At 33.9% G+C, this 20,108-nt stretch overlaps 1 protein-coding gene across 6 annotated transcripts in view; it reads left to right on the top strand.

The window, feature by feature from the left end:
- LOC111055195 (protein phosphatase 1 regulatory subunit 14B) overlaps window positions 1-20,108 on the top strand; it is a 168,327-nt gene that overhangs the window by 78,148 nt on the left and 70,071 nt on the right. For 3 of the 6 annotated variants that reach the window (XM_039428354.1, XM_039428356.1, XM_039428359.1), the window contains exon 2: window positions 14,168-14,407. In XM_039428354.1, the coding sequence (XP_039284288.1) occupies window positions 14,168-14,407 (240 nt within the window). Of the gene's footprint in view, window positions 1-14,164; window positions 14,408-20,108 lie in introns of all 6 variants that reach the window. The other 3 variants (XM_039428353.1, XM_039428355.1, XM_039428358.1) reach the window with 1 other exon arrangement.

The raw sequence follows: 20,108 nt of genomic DNA, 5'->3' as shown, positions 1-20,108 counted from the left end.
TAGTTCTGTGAAAAGTAGACCTCACCCAGTATTCTCATCCACAAGTAACTGATTGAAACTATAGACCTTATGGAAATACAGCAATAGACTGGCTTCTCCACACATCTGTGTAATCACTTGTCAGCTGATTTATGATCAATAATTCTATAGTCTGATTTTTACTCTAATATTGGCGTATGAAGGAGGCTCCTTTTACCTTTTATATTATCCTTGAAATGCAAAATTTCTAAAAAACCTTGTATATATACGTCGACGCGCAATTACAAAAGGAACATACCTGTCAAATTTCATGAAAATCTATTACAGCGTTTCGCCGTAAATGCGCAACATATAAATATATAAACATTTAAACATTAAGAGAAATGCCAAACCGTCAACTTGAATCTTAGACCTCACTTCGCTCGGTCAATTAATTGTTAATAAGTAATAATTTTTAAACAAGATTTCAAATAACAAAATTAACTTTATGAAGCACTTTTTGACCGAGCGAAGTGAGGTCTAAGATTCAAGTCTACAGTTTGGCATTTCTCTTAATGTTTAGATCTTGCGCATTTACGGCGAAACGCGGTAATAGATTTTCATGAAATTTGACAGGTATGCTCTTTTTTAATTTCGCGTCGACGTATATACAAGGTTTTTGGAAATTTTGCATTTCAAGGATAATATAAAAGGAAAAAGGAGCCTCCTTCATACGCCAATATTAGAGTAAAAATCAAACTATAGAATTATGCATCATAAATCAGCTGTCTAGTGGACTATAATACTACCCGTTCAAAAACATCGAATATCTTGAAAATGTATCTTTCCATCAACGTTAGTAGACAGTTGACTATAATACTACCCGTTCAAAAACATCGAACATCTTGAAAATTGTATCTTTCGATCAACGTTGTAGACAGTTGCAGCCAGACCTGATAACAGCGCTCACACTCACATTCCGGGACGACACGTGACGGTACGATAGGACAGAAAGCTCTATGTTTATTTAGGGTTTTTGCTAGATATTTTAAATTGATAAATTATTTACTAGTAGTTCTGTGAACAGTAGACCTCGCGCAGTTATCAACCGCAGCCTCCTCTTATACTGTCCATCAGAGTAAATCCTGTCTGTATGTCGTGTCGGCGAGATATCGGTGTGAAAACGGCTAATGGCTGTTGGGGTTGGTGTATCAAAAATACTAACATCAAAAGCTCCTTCAAGACATACTGGCATCAGGACAGCCCAAGTTCAAAACAGAGAAAGTTCGAGAGACAATACTATGTTATTTTAGTTATTAATTGCATGCAATCAATAGTTCATTTATTTATTTATTCACAATGGGTTTCCCCAAATATGTCTCCTTAACAAAAAAATTGTACAGATAGAAATAAAAAAAGAAAAATAATACGAACTTATGCAATAATAAATAATACAAACAACAAAAATACCACCTAATTCAAAAATGAAAATTACAAAGACTTCAAATACTTGAGAAAAAAGTAAAAATAAAAGAAATTGGGAATTCAAAATTTATAAAAATTGAAGAATATAATAACAAATAATGAACAAAAATTTTATCAATAGAATAAATAACATTTATAACTGAACGACGTCCCAAACCACACTGATACACCAACTATTTATTTGATCAGATCATGCTTACACAAGATTTAATTATCATTTTTAACGCTTTCCGAAATTTAGCGCGAGAAAACCAGAAGACATATCTAGGCGCCCAGACAAACTGTTATAAGTTCTTTGTATCCTATTATAGTGCATAAGAATTGCATTCAATGAGGCATGCAATTTTTAGTCTACACAGCTGTTGATTTTTTACCAAGTTACATTGAGATATTGAATTGCATGCGTCATGGCATGCAATTTATAATCAACTCGACAGCTGATTTATCTATACTTATATAATTCTTATCTCACTGACTCACTGATCACGATTTCTGGAAAACTACAAGATGGATTGCAACAAAACTAAGAATATAGGACTTCCTTATATGTACTAGGTGCTCACTAAGAAATCTTTTGGCGATATTTCAACTCTACGGGTGGTTTTTAAGGGTTTAAAGTTCGCCTTTTAGCATGTATATTCTTCTTCTCCCTATCTCTTAATAATTATAATTGGAATGTCCATATAAACTACATGTCCATAGAACTATAATCTACAGAGAGTACCTATTCGAAACAGTTGATAACTGGCGACCAATTAATAATATTGTCAGGTTGGCATTAAGTTGAGATTATTTCATTAGGTTGGCACCAAGGTGAAGAATTAATTAAAATGCATTTATCGAGAACAAATTGATTGGGCACTGCTGCTTCAATCAGAGCTATTCCTGAGAGTATAGATAATTTTTATTTTTCATAAAACAAACTTTCATGACGGGAGTTGCTTCTATCGATTGATCCTATTCTATTAAGACTGATTTTGTTTGTATATCCGACAGATCGCGAAAACTGCTTAAAGGGGTATTTTAAAAACTTCAGAAGTGTCCGTTGTGGAATCTGTTTGTGAAGAATGAGGAAATTCGGCCAAAATTCAACTTGGGCGAAAAAAAGGAGTTACTTATTAAAATGGCCAAATAGCTGTTGTTGCTTTTTCTAATGTGAAAATATCTTGCATAGAAGTAAGGCGCTTTCCCATGAATCAATTATTCCCAAACATTGATTGTTTTACCAAAGAAAATATAAGGTAGCTTTTGATAAAAATATTGGATAATATGTATAAGTTAACAGTTCGTTGACTGTCAGTATTCCTCATTAATAGCATCAATGCTCCCCTTTCAAACAATGCTGACACATTGATGTGTATCTTACCATAATCTGGTTACTTTAGATCAGATGAAGAAAATAATGTTGATGATCGCTACTGTTTCTATTTCAATCATGTTTGACATTTCTGCTTTTGATGCCAGCTGTTATTATTATGTGAAATAAGCTCTCATTTAATGAAATCATAATAATTGAAGTCAATAATTATACTAAGAAAGCAATTATTTTGAATATGTGTGTTTGTGGATATATGTATCTATGTCGGACGGATCTCGAAAACGGCTCTAACGATTTTGATTAAATCAGGAATATATTGTGCTTGCAACAAAAAACATTATTTTGGAACAGGTCTCAACTCTGGGATAATTCGTTGAACTACCAAGAGAAAGGATTATTGGTCCCTCAAGTAGCAGCTGATCAGAAAAAAGTTTTCCATAGTCTGTTGAAAACGTAAGAAAGTGTGAGCAAATAAAAAACATTATAATAGCTGTAGTTGAGTTACCAAATTTGGCGACCTTATTTTAAAACATTGCAGTATTCATGGAACATCTGGAAGAATAGGTTCAGAAAGTGACCGGATGATAGCAAAAGAAATTTAAAATCGATCTCTCCAAGCATATGGTAGTTGAATGTACTGTTCATTGGGAGGTGATAGAAATGCGACTTATTTCTTCAGCTTCTGTTGTATTGGTTCCTCTGTTGCTCTATGTTTGTATGCAGCCATGGCCTTGAGAGAGACAGTTGCACTGTCTGTTATTCATAATCCAGACTAAATACCAAGAGAACCAATCCTCTGTTACTCTATGTTTGTATGCAGCCATGGCCTTGAGAGAGACAGTTGCACTGTCTGTTAGTTCATAATCCAGACTAAATACCAATAGAACCAATCAGAGAAGCCTTCTATTAAAAAAAACCCTGCTCTGATCAATTCTCATGAAATTTAATCCTGATTGAAATTGAACAAGCTTTTGTGCTACTGGGTCTGATATTTCCATGATTCAAAATCAGCTAAAAACTAAATCGAAAAAAACATAATATTCCATCAGCTGCTCCTATTTCCTTTCATGATGTTATTACGACACAAGACGAATCTATTGATATTGATAGATCACAAGTGAATTCTAAAGTTGTCAATTCAGATAGAAATTAAATTTAGTTACATGTTAGTTTACATCCAAATTTTCATCCCTAAGCTTTTGGTTTCAAGCTAAGATCAAAGAAAGAAATCATATAATGTTAGTCAATAATCAAAGCGATTGAATAAGCTCTATTCAGATCTATGCTCACTAGAGAGGATTGCAGAGTTTTAGCTGCATTTGAGAGAAAAATTCTACGTAGGATACTGGGACCAGTTAGAGAAGAAGATGGCTATAGAAAGAGATACAATCAGGAACTCTATGACATTTCCAGGGAACCTGACATTATTGGTTCAACTAAAGGAAATAGAATAAAGATGGGCAGGACATGTACAGAGAATGAATCCGGCAAGGGCACCAAAGAATGTACTGTACTGCACAGTACAAGGAAAAAGGAAAGTGGGACGCCCAAAACTCAGATGGCTGGATGAACTGGAGAAGGACTTGAGAGAGGTGGAGACTGATCGTAGAGCAGGCCAAAACTCGACTATCGGCTTGTAGTGCCACATAATGATGAATGATGATGATGATGAAATCAGCCACAATAAATGTTATACTATTATGAATGGACTTCCATGGAAGGAAGAATCATTGGATTGACTGCTTTTACACTTTTGGATAAGTGAAACGAAAAGTAAGCGACAGGCTATGACAAAAATTCCAGAATAAGCAAGAGATCCATGGATACCAGAGTCATCAAATTCCGAATCAACCTAATTTGAAATTCAATCTTCAATTGCCAAAGCAAAAATAACATGATCAATGCTAATTTGATATCTGTCAACGGGAAATATTAATTGCCAATGAATAAAGTTGAGGGCGACTCTTGAGCCCCGCCCCATATCCTACAAAATTCGCTGCAATAAGACTACTCTTCTACAGAGCACTTCCAACACATCAATTAATTATTTGAATGATTTGACTCAATAATTTTCATGCCAAGTTGTGGCCTAATCTCAAAAATGATTATAACAATTTTGGTAGGATTTAGATTATAAAAGTTCCACAAAAATAATTTTATCTTTTAATTCCCGTAGCGAAGCACGGGTGCCCTGCTAGTGATGAATAATTCTATAGTGTGATTTTTACTGTAATATTGACGTATGAAGGAGGCTCCTTTTTCCTTTTATATTATCCTTGAAATGCAAAATTTCCAAAAACCTTGTATATACGTCGACGCGCAATTAAAAAAAAACATACCTGTCAAATTTCATGAAAATCTATTACCTCGTATCACCGTAAATGCGCAACATATAAACATTTAAATATTAATGCCTGGTTTCACCAACCTTGATCAAATAGCCTAGCCATGGTCAATTAGATCATAGTCAAAATTTGATCACTCATTCAAAGATACAACTATTCCACCAACCTCGGGATTGATCAAAACTCCGTCGGTCAAATCTGAACATGGTCAACTCTTGTAGCTGTACTTTTCTGAAGTTGGCCAACATGTTTGCTGGTTGCTATCGGCTACATCTGATTTTTATGGATGGAAATTACTGAGTTATTGCAATTTTTGAAATGCTAATGAATTAATAATTATTATTTAACGAAAATTCAAATTAAATTTTATAATATATTAACACCCCATGATACTTAATATCAGTTCCGCTGCTCATATTCAGAGGGTAATTTACTGTCAAAAATTCAGATCACTGTACTTTTTTCTGTAATTACTGTACTGATGTTTCTTCATATTCATTATTTCGGGGCAGGCCCCCTGGGCCCCCTTCTTATATACTTCGCTGGCAAAGACGTTTTGTATAGTCACACATCTACATTAATTTATAATAATATTTCACATATGAATTGAATACTTTCGTACGAAGAGATTTACAAATCACCATCATTTTCAACAATTTTTTTATGAACAAAAGAACATTCCAATTCTAATGGGATACATTGAAGCAACAAGGTTGATCTAAGGATTGAATAATATAGGTCTACTGTGTCATAAAAGAGTAAAGCAAATCTTTTTCAAAATCTTCCTTTATTTTCTATACTATAATAATTTACTAATTAGAAGATTCCGAGAACAAACCTAATAAATAACTTACTACAACTGAATTCAATCGCACTAGAAAATTTGAAATTTTTCATTGCGTCAAAAACATATGGTAACCTACAAACAAACAAGGAAATTGATCGAACCAGTCTTTTGACCGTGTTCAGATAATTTGATCGCCCGTTCGGCGGCAGTCAAACTTAATCATTGGTTTGACCGTGGTTAAACTTAGCTGGTGTTGGTGGAACGAATTATTTCTGATTTGACCAGCTCATAGACTTTATCCATGTTCAAATGCCTTGACCAAGGTTGGTGAAACGGGGCATAAGAGAAATGCCAAACCGTCGACTTGAATCTTAGACCTCACTTCGCTCGGTCAATTAATTTTTGAGCAAACATAACAACAGGTCAATGTAACTTACTGAGCGCGAGGTCTACTGTTCACAGAACTACTAGTATAAAAGTAATTTACTTACTTCTGAAGTCTGGATGAGTTCAGGGCGCCATCTTCAGCAGGCAAATAGTACTAATTTAGTTCATACTAAATACAATAGCACCTTGATAAGCGCCCTAAAATGAGTCCTGAAACATAAAATTTTAATTGAATTTACTATTGTAGAGGTGGAAGAAGTGCTTCATAAATTTAGTAGTTGCTGATAGTTGAAGTTGATAGTTAATACGAAAATCTTGGAAGTAAATAACATTCTATCGATTAGTGATTAGTGATTTGAAATGATCAAATGAACAAGTATCACAAGTAAGCAATTCCATCGGTATTTCAATCTAGCAATAAATTATCTTATCAAACCCATTGCCAGAGAGGCTGAAACCACAGTCGAACTGTTCGGAATCTATATATGCCTTGTGATAAGGCCGCATACCGTATTTACCATGCCACTTTGTCACAATGAGTAATATTATTCTGTAACTCTCCAACTAGACATCCATATTCTGTCTGTTTTGCTCCACTGAAGAATGTTTTTTCTGTCTACTTTCTATCTTTCAGACGGCTGAATTTTGATAGCATGGTGTAAACTCCATCCCCAGCGTTCCAGATAAAACATTTCTGTGTTTGTTCTACCCTATCTTGTTACTACAAACTCCCCCACTGTCAACCCACTACTCACATTCGATTCTTGTCAACTGAACAATATTTGTAAGAAATTAATCAATTTCTGACATGCTAGGTCTCCTCTCCACTTCAAGGGCTTGACAAATCTTATCAATGAACACAGATTTATTTTTCGATTACACTTTGTGGGTCGCTAGAATTGGCTAACTCGGTACTCGCTGACTCAATGTTAAATCTGCAGTATGAAACTTAACTGTGCTGATCGGAATTGACTGACTGTGGAAGTGGCTGTTTCTGCATCGACCGGAATTCGTTGACTGAGAATTCACTGACTCTCCCTCTTTTCAACAGCAGTCGACAGAAATGGCTAAGTCTGGAACTGGCTAACTGAGGATTTACTGATTATTACGCAGTGAACTCTATACAACTTAGTATACTTAGTATAGAGTTCAGTGTTACTACGTCATCGTCTGCATCATCGTCTGCTTCGTCTGCTACTCATTCCCTTGCACTCGGTCCTGTTCACTCTTTCACACTGGGACGGATAACAGATTGCGGCACACTAAGCATGTATATTTTTTGGTAGCTTATTTCGGTATATAAATGATTGGATTTTATGTAAAATTTGCTGATAATTTGCCAATAGAACTAGTAAGAGGTTAGTAACTTTGATGGTTATTGAAATAACAGGCATAATATTATGCCGAGAACCATTATTTTCTCCCGTTAAGAGTTGTTCAACTTGATTATTTGATTGTTGAACCAAGTATTTGAATTGGATGAAACTTAAATAATGAATATAACATTTTCAATCACCCAATAATAGTTTGAAATGCTGCCATACTTCCATACCTCAGGAATCAGGATTGAAAGGAGGCAAAAAAGAAAAAATACTATCAATTTTGAAGAATCAGTGTTTTGATTTAGCCTCGTTTATACTATTTAACTGTTATAAAACAATTTTATATCACAAAAGTTACAAAAAATTATATAACTTTTTTATAAAATGAAAAATAAACATTCTCAAACAAATAAATATATTATTGTCATATAACATTACTGACTCAGAGTCTCAGTCAAGAATGATTATGGACTCAATGTAGTCTCTCATAAGAGTTTTGCCATGCTATGGATTTAGAAAGTTAATTTGGAATTTAGAATTTAGAAGCTCACACAATATAACTTAATAAAAGGGATTCTTGATAAACATACCTAGTGCCAGAGAACGGGAATCCAGAAATGACAAGAGAGACAACGAAATAGAGAGAGAAGATATCAACTATATTTTCACCTCTTACAGATAAATTCAACAGTTAATGTGCCAATAGAACTAGTAAGAGGTTAGTAACTTTGATGGTTATTGAAATAACAGGCATAATATTATGCCGAGAACCATTATTTTCTCCCGTTAAGAGTTGTTCAACTTGATTATTTGATTGTTGAACCAAGTATTTGAATTGGATGAAACTTAAATAATGAATATAACATTTTCAATCACCCAATAATAGTTTGAAATGCTGCCATACTTCCATACCTCAGGAATCAGGATTGAAAGGAGGCAAAAAAGAAAAAATACTATCAATTTTGAAGAATCAGTGTTTTGATTTAGCCTCGTTTATACTATTTAACTGTTATAAAACAATTTTATATCACAAAAGTTACAAAAAATTATATAACTTTTTTATAAAATGAAAAATAAACATTCTCAAACAAATAAATATATTATTGTCATATAACATTACTGACTCAGAGTCTCAGTCAAGATGGATTATGGACTCAATGTAGTCTCTCATAAGAGTTTTGCCATGCTATGAATTTAGAAAGTTAATTTGGAATTTAGAATTTAGAAGCTCACACAATATAACTTGATAAAAGGGATTCTTGATAAACATACCTAGTGCTAGAGAACGGGAATCCAGAAATGACAAGAGAGACAACGAAATAGAGAGAGAAGATATCAACTATATTGTCACCTCTTACAGTTAAATTCAACAGTTAATGAAACAAAATGAAGTTACATCATGAAAACCGAAAATAAAATTACTAAATTAGAAAGTTATCTCTGATATAGATAATTCGGTCATAACCTACTCTGTCTACTCTACATTGAAAACGTTTTAGATTGAATCATAAGAAGCTTAAAGGACTCTAATTTCAGAAAGAAGAATTGAAAATTATCATAGATATTTCTCAGAAGTTCATCATAAATAACAATACATATATTAAGAAAAGATCAACATAAAATTCAGAAAACTTTTAGAACATTTAGAACACACTTGGAAACTTTTAAAACACTATCAAAACATTATCAAATATCAATAATCCCCAATAATAACTAGTCTCTATCTTTATATCATGAAAGCTGCAAAGACAAATATTCCTCAAGTATCACATCACGGAATTTTATATATGAAGACTATTCAAAAATATGTGTTATCAAAACAAATTTAGAAAAGCTAGGGTCCTTGAAACTTCATTTGATCCTTTACAACTTTAAGACCAAAATTATTTTAAAACATTAATTCATCAATAAGGGACCTTTAAACATTTCATAAATACTAATTCAACTTTTAGTAGTTTAGAAGATTATCAAATATAAATTAAAGAAAACTGAAATTCCCAGCTGGATCCTTACAGAGAAAATATGGCCTCACATCTCAATGTAAAGATACAACCGAATATCTATTACTCAAACCAAAATTAATAAAATTAGTAATCTATCCATTCCCAATAATATCTCAAAATTATGATTTAACAAAAGGTCTAATTCCGCACGTTTTAATTGATGCTTACCACATTTTACACCCTCCCTTTTTGAAAGTCTATAGTTAATAAAACCCATTCTGTCACATCCGGAGTTCCTGGGACGTTTGTTTAATTTGGAAAAAAGTTGTTACCTCAAAGCTGTTTCTTCAATTTGAATCTAGGCTCGGTGATCGAGCTCTACACGTCCAGATGGACAGGAGACAGCATACCCAAAGCTTCTAGGACTGGCATCGATTCAGAGGCGTCTCAGCGGCTTAAAGACACACGTTCATGAACCCGTAAATTGATGGACTCTTACTATGATCCCATACTTTAATGAACCCGTACTTTGACCGCTGTTAGAATAAAAAAATAAACTAGGATAATACAAATTAACTTAACTTCAGTTATATAATAAAATCAACCTACTTTAGGTTATATAAAACTTAAATCAAAACTCAAACACAAATAGACATTACCTACTTCAATATCTTGATTTAATAGAAAAGAATTCACTTGTAATCAGGGTCATGCCCTATATACAAAGCGATGAGTACATAGTATTCCATAATAGGCCTACATAATTCACAAGTTGATTGAATTACTTCATAATAAGGTCTTTTGAGTATTGTAGTTTGTTCAGTCAGTTCTCTTACATTAATTACCTGTATATTGTAATTTAAAAGAATAAATTACATGATAGGTGTTTTCTTGAGAATCAAGAAAGCTTTTCATTAGAATCAACAAACAAATAAAATCTATAACACAAAATCCTGATAGAACTCATAATAATATACTATAAACATCAGTCAATTTGGATTTAAATAACAGTAATTGAAATTTAGGTTAATAGCTTCCCCTTCAAAAATAATTTAAATCAAAAAATATCTTAATTCCTACTAATAGGTATTCTAAATTTCTACAAAACATATATCGTTCATTTTCTTCCAACATTTATCAGTTTGAATTACCATTACCATCTTCCATTCAAATCAAAAGGACTATTCTCAATTATTACACTTTAATTACAGTACATTACAATAAATACTTTGATGGAAGCTTTCATTGATAATAATTTCCTTAATCATATTATAAATCTATGACGTACCTTTAGTAGCAGTTATAGGAGGAAAATCTCCATTGTGAGGTGACAATTTTTGATACTCTCTCTCTTCTTAATTAAAGCAACTACTGAGGTGGAAAAAACTAAAAATGCTACTGGAACAAAAGGTTCCAGAGTCAAATACTAAAAAGCCTAAAGCTGGCATGGAAGCCATGATTAACACAAAATATTGATCAGACTACATTTTGTACTGCTTATGACAGAGGACAGACGCTGAGTGAAGCCCACGGTACTCTTGCCTGGTCTAGGAGCTGTGTGATCATACTAGATAGACCTAACCAACGTTAACTGTGATTGGAGTTACTATTTTCTAGAAAAATTTCCACCAATAGAAAGGAACGTTGTTACAACTACAATTTAAGATACATTCTCCCACCAAGTGACAGCTATTTTCTCTTGACAGCTATAAATTCCTTACCTTATAAGTTCCTGAACTCGACTGATACTCCAAGAAAATCATTGATTTTCTTAGTATCATAACTTCTATGCACACACTAACAAAGTCTACACAACCCAACACAGAAAAGCAAAACAGCAGAATCCATTTTCATAACAGGCTAACTTCTCATGATAATTCGCAAAATCCTCACAATTCACTAGAGTATCTAGTATACCCATATCCATTCACAGTAGAATTTTTAGTATGGCATAATTTTCCGAAAATGAATTGCTACAAGAATAGAACTTTCCACTATGCATTTATGCAATCCAACACCTGAAAAGCAAATGTAGCCTATGCAATCATAAGGGTAAATTTGTTTGAAAATGATCTGTATATAACAGAGTTTTCAGCATTCAAAAATACAAACTAATCTGGTGAAGGTCAATTCCCTGCCTACTCCCCCCACAAAAAAAACTCGTTACATCATAAAACACCAGACGATGCAAACTATAACACATTTGTGTAATTCAATACTAGTCCAGTCAATGAAAGATTATAGAAGGAAATGTTTGGAACACAATTTTTGACCACACAACACTTTTAAGGATAGTAAGTTCAATAAATTATTCAATAATGTAATTGAATTAAAAATATCTGAATAATAGTCACAGAAAAGAGTTAAAACCAATAATAATAACAACAATGTTATCATCATATTTAATTCTATTAATGTAATATTATACAATATTAATTCTATTATTATTGTTCTAAATGTCATAATAATAATATACTAACATTTGTACTAATAATAACAACAATGTCATTATCATTAGTACAAAGCTATGCCAAAGATATAAAATCAAAATAATTTGTTATTATGACAAAACATTAATAATAGAATGAATAGACTCATATAATAGAACAGGAACCCCAGCAATAATAAGAATTCAATCATGGCAATATATTTATTCAATACCCTCTAGAATATTATATAAAGAGATAATAATTTGGCTGGAGGATGATGATGATGACAAGGAGGAGGAGAAGGAGTAGGAGGAGGAGGAGTAGGAGTAGGAGGAGGAGCTTGTGGCTGTAGAGGGGTTGGTGTAGGTGGATGAGGATAATGAGGAGACAATGACGAAAGGAGAAAGGTGAAAACGATGACATCATAATCAGTGAGTTGCGAGTTAGAGACTTCCAAAGTTAGCCAATTCCAATTCTCCACAATTTTCTGGCCAGAATCAGTGTGTTCCAGAGTTAGCCAATTCTGTCGGCGACAGAATCAGTGAGTTCCTAGCCAGTCACTTCCACAAACACAGTTAGCCAAATTCCAGTTAGCCAATTCCGCGTTCTCCACTTTGTCTCTCTCCTAATCATATACAGTACTTTCTGTACTGTTGCTGTCTGTAAAATGTTATTCTTGCCTCAAGCTCTTCACTCTTCACCCAATAAAATAGGAGTAAATGGAATGTTGTACAGTAAACTTCACTGGATTTATTGTCATTCAACAATCCAATTTATCAGGTTCAAATCGTTGAATATTACTTTAAATTCCCAGCAATTATCGACTATTTCTTTTTAACAATCAGAAAAATCTATTATGAACATACAGTATAAACATTGTGCTGATCTGTATCGATCTATGGTAATAATAGGAATTGAAAGAATAGAAAATGTCATGCCATTCCAAGTGGAACAGATGTCTGTGAATTAGAACTGCTGAGTGGATAATGCATACTGAAAAAGTCGTGAATAGTTCAGACCAGCCTGGCGACTTTGATGCTTTTGAAACCGGAATCTTGTTTTATTTTTATTGAAGAATGATACGGAATGAAAACCATGTATCATAGTACAAAGCAGTTCGATACTTTGTATCATGAGTAAGATTACCATAATCACAATTTAATCACAGAAATGTTGGGCGCAAACCTTCTGCCATGAGGAGACAAATAAATTTATGAAAAGCTTGATAGCTTGAATCTGATATGTGATCTGATAGTGATAGTGATCTGATATTTGTTACACGTTTTTAGTCTAAGACATAATATGTCTTAGACTAATTTTTAATGTTTCTTCAATCGGCAGGGAAACTTTGGTTTTTCAAAGTTATCTTACTCTCTTATTTTGGTGTATTTTCAGAAATCAAGATAAATATCCTACCAAATTTCCTACACGAATACAGTGTAAGTTGTATTTATAATACATACGTACTGTATAGTACAGTTCCTGTTCGTTTTTACCGTATAATTATATGATAATAGAAAGCTTTATTAAAAACAGCCATAACTTCCTTGTTTTCGGATACTTTCGAAAACGGGAATTACGCTTTAAAAAATTTGGGGTCGCTCAATCTAAATCAGAAATCAGAATCTTTCTATCTTCATTTTCAAGAAAGATAGTTTTTGAGAAAAAGTGGTGACCGGAGAGACGTAGAATCACCTTGTGAAAGCGGCGATTTGTCCGCTAGTATCTTGATCCAAGCTGGTTTATGCTTGCCTCGAGGGGAAAAGACGTGACAAAAGGAGTTCCTGGCTCGGGGTCACCATGTGAAAGACACGATTTGACTCAATGTACTTCGACAAAAAAACGTGAACACTGTTCAGTGTTCAAGTTGCACGTCTCCTATCGTGTGAAAGTAGCCTATATTACTGAATCAATATTTTCTTTTTTAATAATAATTCAATATTGTTCTCTAGTTTTCTAATTACAGTACTGAATGCAAGCATATTCTCTTCTGTTCATCTATCCTTATTCTGTTTTGTATGACTAACAAAACAGGTATCCTACTACGTTGAACTTGATATTCCATATCAATATCTCTTAATTCTAGTCTTCTAATATTACTGTATCAATATTTTCCTTTTCATCAGTAATTCAATATATTCTAGTTTTCTAATTACAGTAATGAATCTATATTTTCTTTTGATTATCTAGCAGAAGAAGCAGCCGTACCAGATGGATTGCGTGGTGGCGGGAGCGGGAGGTGGTCTAGTGACCGAGCGAAGTCCGGCCAAGTCAGGACTTCATGTAAACTTCACCGACAAGGGTGAAGTGAAGGAACGCCGCGAAAAGTTTCTCACCGCAAAGTACGGAAGTCACCAGATGTCGCTCATACGCAAGCGCCTTGCCGTCGAGATGTGGCTCTATGACGAACTGCAGAAACTCTATGAATCATCGGTGAGTCACGCTTCTATCACGCTATAAATCTGGTCTGTCCATTCAACAAGTTTTAACATTTTGTTTGAACAGAAGTGCTGTCAGTTCAGCTTACTAAGTCTTCCAGGCATATTTAACAAACGTTTTCTCTGGCAAACTAGTCAATTGCAAATGTTTAAGTTTTTTTTTATTGCGGATGATGCCCACATGGAGTGATATGTTGGAAATGTTTCATACATAACATAAGAGATTCACAGACTAGACTGATGATGGAAATACATCATGGATATCCCGTTTCATGGGAATAAATTATTTGTATAATTGGTTTTTCAAGACTAGTTAATATGCTCTTGAACATTGCGGTGAAGCTCTCTCTACTAGAGAAATCTCTTTATAATGACTGTCCATTATTAATTAATTTAAAAACTCTGAATTTCAATTGCCTACACTACCTTCTATTTGTTACATTATTGTTCCATGGGGAAGTCATGAAACCTTTATTCATACTGATTTCATCGAATCGGTTGATAACCGAAAATGAATGGAAACTCTTTATTTCAATTTAATTCTCTCATTTCTCATTCAGTTTTATCAGTCTTTTCATGTGAATGTAGGCTATTCTGGTTCAAATAAGAAATTCATCAATGAAAAAAGGTTACAACTTGGATGTAATTATCAGGTCCTCAGTAGACTACTGTACTTTCTCAGTAGTTAATTTATTAATAACGCAGTACAATCATTCCACTGTTCACGATCGATAAAGCTGATAAAGGTTTGCTATGATGTGACTCATCCCCCGTAATTGCTTTACTCCGAACACCTTGTTATAAGATTGCTTTGGCTTTAGCTGTGTTTAGGTGTTTAGGTCTTCATAGCTGGTAATGGAAGTGGGCAACCCGGAACTCCGGCTATGATTTTGATTGTTATCTATAGCTCCCTGTACTATTTCTAGACTACTCTGATAACTACTCTCAATGCTTTTGCTTCCAATTAAAAATTCTGATACGATAACTGCTTCATATTGAAATCTTTAATGTGGTACGGTAGTTAGGTTATATCTTCCTCTCATTCACCTTTCAAGGAATATTAGCAGGGTTTGCTTAGATATTCATTCAATTATCACTCCTCAACTTCACAGCGAAACCATTACTGTAATCATCATAGATTAATCTAATCTGATCTAGCTATCTTCTTCTCGTCTATTGAAGTTGAAATTATAAAAATTGACTCTGTCAGTGTATCATTTTTAGTCCAAAAGTCGAATATTCTTTAAAGTTAATGAGATTATATCAAATAGATATTATCGAATTATCCTAGTAGACTGAATAAAGGCTAAATTTAAGATTAAGGATGATGAAATATTAATTTTGAAGTTTTTTTTAAGTTTCTGCTTTGCAAATTGTCATTATGGTATTGAGAAACAATTGCAAATCTCAAGGTGCGTTCGGACTTGAGTGTTCTTTAGACACTTCAAACTATAAAAACAACATTTTCATAGATTACTCAATGATTTGAATATCTATTTTCCTACTTTGAGATCCCAGTGATACGTTTTACTGTGTTTAACTAGCTCTAAAACAAATTCTGAATAGATTGCAGTGGCAGTGGCGTATTATAAATTCACCCTTTGTCATGATATCGTGTCATAATGCTGGTTTCATTTTCGTGCTTTCAACCCCTAATATCATGTAATGACTTGTAACCATGAAACTGAGAGAAATGGTATAAGATATCCTATTGACATCCATCATACTGTGGTCTGTAATCAAGTTATTGAGAGCAGAGAAATCACATGAATTCCACAGAAGATTACCTATTATAATCGAGTATAAATAGCAAAAATAACAATTTTTAAACTCTGTTGAAGAGAGGTACAGCAAATAACAAACATCAATAGAGTGACAATATCTATTAAGACTAACTGGACTCATCATCATAATAAAAAATAAACAATGTATTGGAAAATTGTTTCATAGGATTACGAAGAAAATAGCCAGATGCAAATCAAATTTCTAAAACTGGAGAAAAATTGTTCAAATGAGGAACAATCTTTATTCAAATTAGATTAGCATCTTTGAATAATTTATCATGAAAACAGAAAGCATGACATGTAGGCATATTGATATGACATGATAATTCATTCATATGAGGACAGGATAGTTGCATGAATCCTGAGCAATACAGTTGTTAGTGTGCAGTAGGCAGGCAGGGCGACACACGAGCGATTCGTGCTCTGTGGTGTGAGGTGTGAGTGAGCGCACCGAATCGAGACAGACTGGTGATGCTCTAGTGATGATATAGAGCTCCAAGGATACTGCAAAACGGCACAGACCGCGTCATCATGAAAAGGGAACCTGAACCGTGGAAACATGCTACCTGCAGAAGGTACTCGAAAACACAATCAAAGAAAGAAAGAGTTCCACTATGGAAAAGTGACAGCTGATTATATTGCTTCTAAGGTGAAGACATAAATTCGTTCTGTTGAGCTCCTCCAGAGATGTACCTGTTCTAGTGGAGTGGAAGGAATGCTGTCCTCCTCCAAGTGACAACTGGTGATTTGCTCCCAAGCCTGCGGCAATTGTTGCTAAACTAGCGGAGACACTATTCTCACTTCAAAAGGATGATAAGCTCTCATATACGTAGAATGTGAGAAATATGTTCCACAGGAAATATTCTATGATTCGGATCAACTGGAGTTTGGGTAGAATTGTAGTTTTATTGAGAATGAGATTAGAACATTCAGACATTCACAGGCTACGTACCATATTCCAATCAACGATTCCCATACACACCCAAGCTCTCAAATAGAAATTTTTCATTCCAATTTGAAATTGATTGAGTCTCAGACTCATTGAGTATTGAAAAATAAACTTTTAGATATTGATAAACTAATCCAATTGTATTGAACTATGCTATAATGTGTCGACAATATTTTCAACTAACAGAATGATAAAATCAAGCTGAACTGGACATACAAAGGTGCGTACGATCATCATCATTATTCACACAGATTCTAATTGCAGTAAAAGAAAAAAGATAACATATTGAAATTCAAAATTCATTTGTTGTATTCCTAATGCAATTTCCCTTGCGGTGCGTACTGACCTATGCGTCACGAACACGCACATTCAACTCTTCATCAGCTGATGCTATGCTTATTACATCTGCACTTGCGGTGCGTACTGACCTATGCGTCACGAACACGCACATTTAACTCTTCATCAGCTGATGCTATGCTTATACATCTGCATTTGTTCAGGAAAAGTAAGCTATAATGAGCATCATCTGATGAAGAGCGAAATGCTTGTGTTTGTGGTGTATGTGTCTGTATGCTCCTTAAGAGAAACTGCTTTTGGCCTACAACAAATTGATTTTGAATTTTCAATATGTTATCTTTGTATTCTTCTACTGCAAGTAGAATCTGTGTGAATGATGTTGACCGTGAATATAGATGTGAAAAATGTACATTCAATGAGTATTTCAACATTCTCAATTACTTCATTTCCCAGATAATACACTCTGGAGACTCTTTCATACCTTCATACCTATAGTACTCACCTTTTGAGGTGATTGAAGAATTCCGCTGACCACAAATGATTCTATTGTACGATACATATAGGCATATAAATGAATAAAGAAACTCTACTCTAAACCATAAAACCTAAATTGAAAAAACAGGCTGAATAGGAAAACATTTTATGAAAGATGTTCCCATCTATATAAATAGGTATAGCCACAGTCTTCCTTTCAAGGTAGGCCATATACGTAGGGAGGTAACGGCTTGGGAGTAAAGTGATCTAGTGTTTGGGGATGGTCCAGGGACCAGTCCAGGGGGATGGGCTTGAAGTATGCTCTCAATTCCGGGAACGCACAGACATAAAAGTAAATTCCCCAAAAAGGTGGAATTTCTAGCTTCCCAGAAATCTCACACGAGGGACGAAATATTGCAGAGTCGCTCTCCAACGACTGAAGTGCCTTCTAATGAAATCACTTCTCTGTGTAGCTCTATTATTTACTCTATTATTTGTCTCCTGGAAATGAAGTGTGGGAAGAGAAAGAGTAGAGGTGTGGAGAAGATGATGAAGAGGAGAAAGGATGAGGGGTAAAATGGACGAGTCGGCGGGAGAAGAAGTGATAAAAGAGAAGGAGGTGAAAGGGAGGAGAGAGATGTAGAAAGAAAAGAGGCTGATGAGGAATATAAAGAAGATGTGAAATATATAGTTAAATATAAAGTCCAAAAAGTGGGAAGTTGAAGAATAATTGAGTATGACAATAAATGAGAAGAAGAGGTGAAAATGAAAAATGAGAATAATATATGAAAATGACAAAAGAGAAGTTGTAGGAGGTTGAATTAGAAATTAAGTAAACAAGTCGAAGAAGAAAAATTTATGAGGGCTATTGATAAGAGGGAGTAGAAGCACAAATTGATGAAGGAAAGGTCGAAATGGGCAAAAAATAATAAAATAACAGTATTGTTGCAGAATTTCCTTCATCTTGACTGAGTTGTTAACGGATTCTGAATCTGTTATTGAAATAGATTAAAATCATGTCATAGCTGTGCTTTTAACGAATAAGTTTGTTTCAAATTTTTCTGATCAAAATTTGTAAAGTAACTCATTATTTTCCACTTTCAAGTGTTTAGTCAGTTTAATCTCCTTATTCAATTTGGTTTCAAGAAATCTAAATCCAAAATTTCTCATTTTCAAGTGTTTGTACTGATAATTGGACTCAAATTCAAAATTGAATGGAACATGCTCTACTTTTTGGACTTGGTGTATGAATCAAAATTCGGGGAAGGAAAAGTTTTGGTCTGAGCCTGTTGGTCCTTTCCCAATAATTTTATTGAACTGTGTTTTGTGTATCATAGAATGAATAAATACTTGAGGTATACTGATAAAGACATGACTTAATTACATCTCTGTTTGACCTTGGATTACAGTTGATCCAGATTCAGAATTATTGATAAGTGCAGCTCTCTCAAGTGATCATTTCCTAGTCATGTTGTATAAGCGTATAAGATACATGAGGAGGAGGGAGAACATCAGAAACTTTCAAATAATATTCTCTTTGAAGATACACATCAATCACACAACAGACAACATACTGTAATAGAAATATCTTGCACAAATATTCTATTCCCTCATAGAAGGAAATATCGTCTGAATATATGTTTACGTAAGCTGACAGGATTCACCACAGCTGTCGATATCTGGTCCTCTATACCCTCTGGACCTCATCCTTCAGCTGTCGAAACAATCCATACTTGTCAATTCCATCTCACTGTTCGCATCCATTTATTTGGTATTTTCCTGCCTCCATGCCAGTCTATGGAAAATTATTAATCAAGATCAAGGAATAGAACTTGAATGTCATCAAATACCATTCAGAACAAATTATACCTGGCTTTCAACAACTTTATTGAGACCTTATCATTTGCATAATGATGAGAATGAGAACTTATTTAATCATCAAAATAATTAGTCTCAGTTGTATATACATGAAGTGTTTACAATCTTTTTTTTTGGAACACTAATCATGATTCTATTGGAAGATTCATCATAATTTATTTCTCGTGCTCATAATCATTTCACTATCGTATCTTATGTCTTATGCCCAGTTTCACCAAGCTCGGTCAAGACATTAATTTGAGCATGGTAAAATAGGGCACGCCTTATATGAGCCCACTGGAATTATCAATGTAAGCTACACATAGAAAGAATAT

This window comes from Nilaparvata lugens, chromosome 5 (assembly GCF_014356525.2).
Source record: "Nilaparvata lugens isolate BPH chromosome 5, ASM1435652v1, whole genome shotgun sequence".
Lineage (NCBI taxonomy): Eukaryota > Metazoa > Arthropoda > Insecta > Hemiptera > Delphacidae > Nilaparvata > Nilaparvata lugens.
The sequence above is the reverse complement of the archived record's forward strand: the minus strand, read 5'-3'. Positions and strand labels throughout refer to the sequence as shown.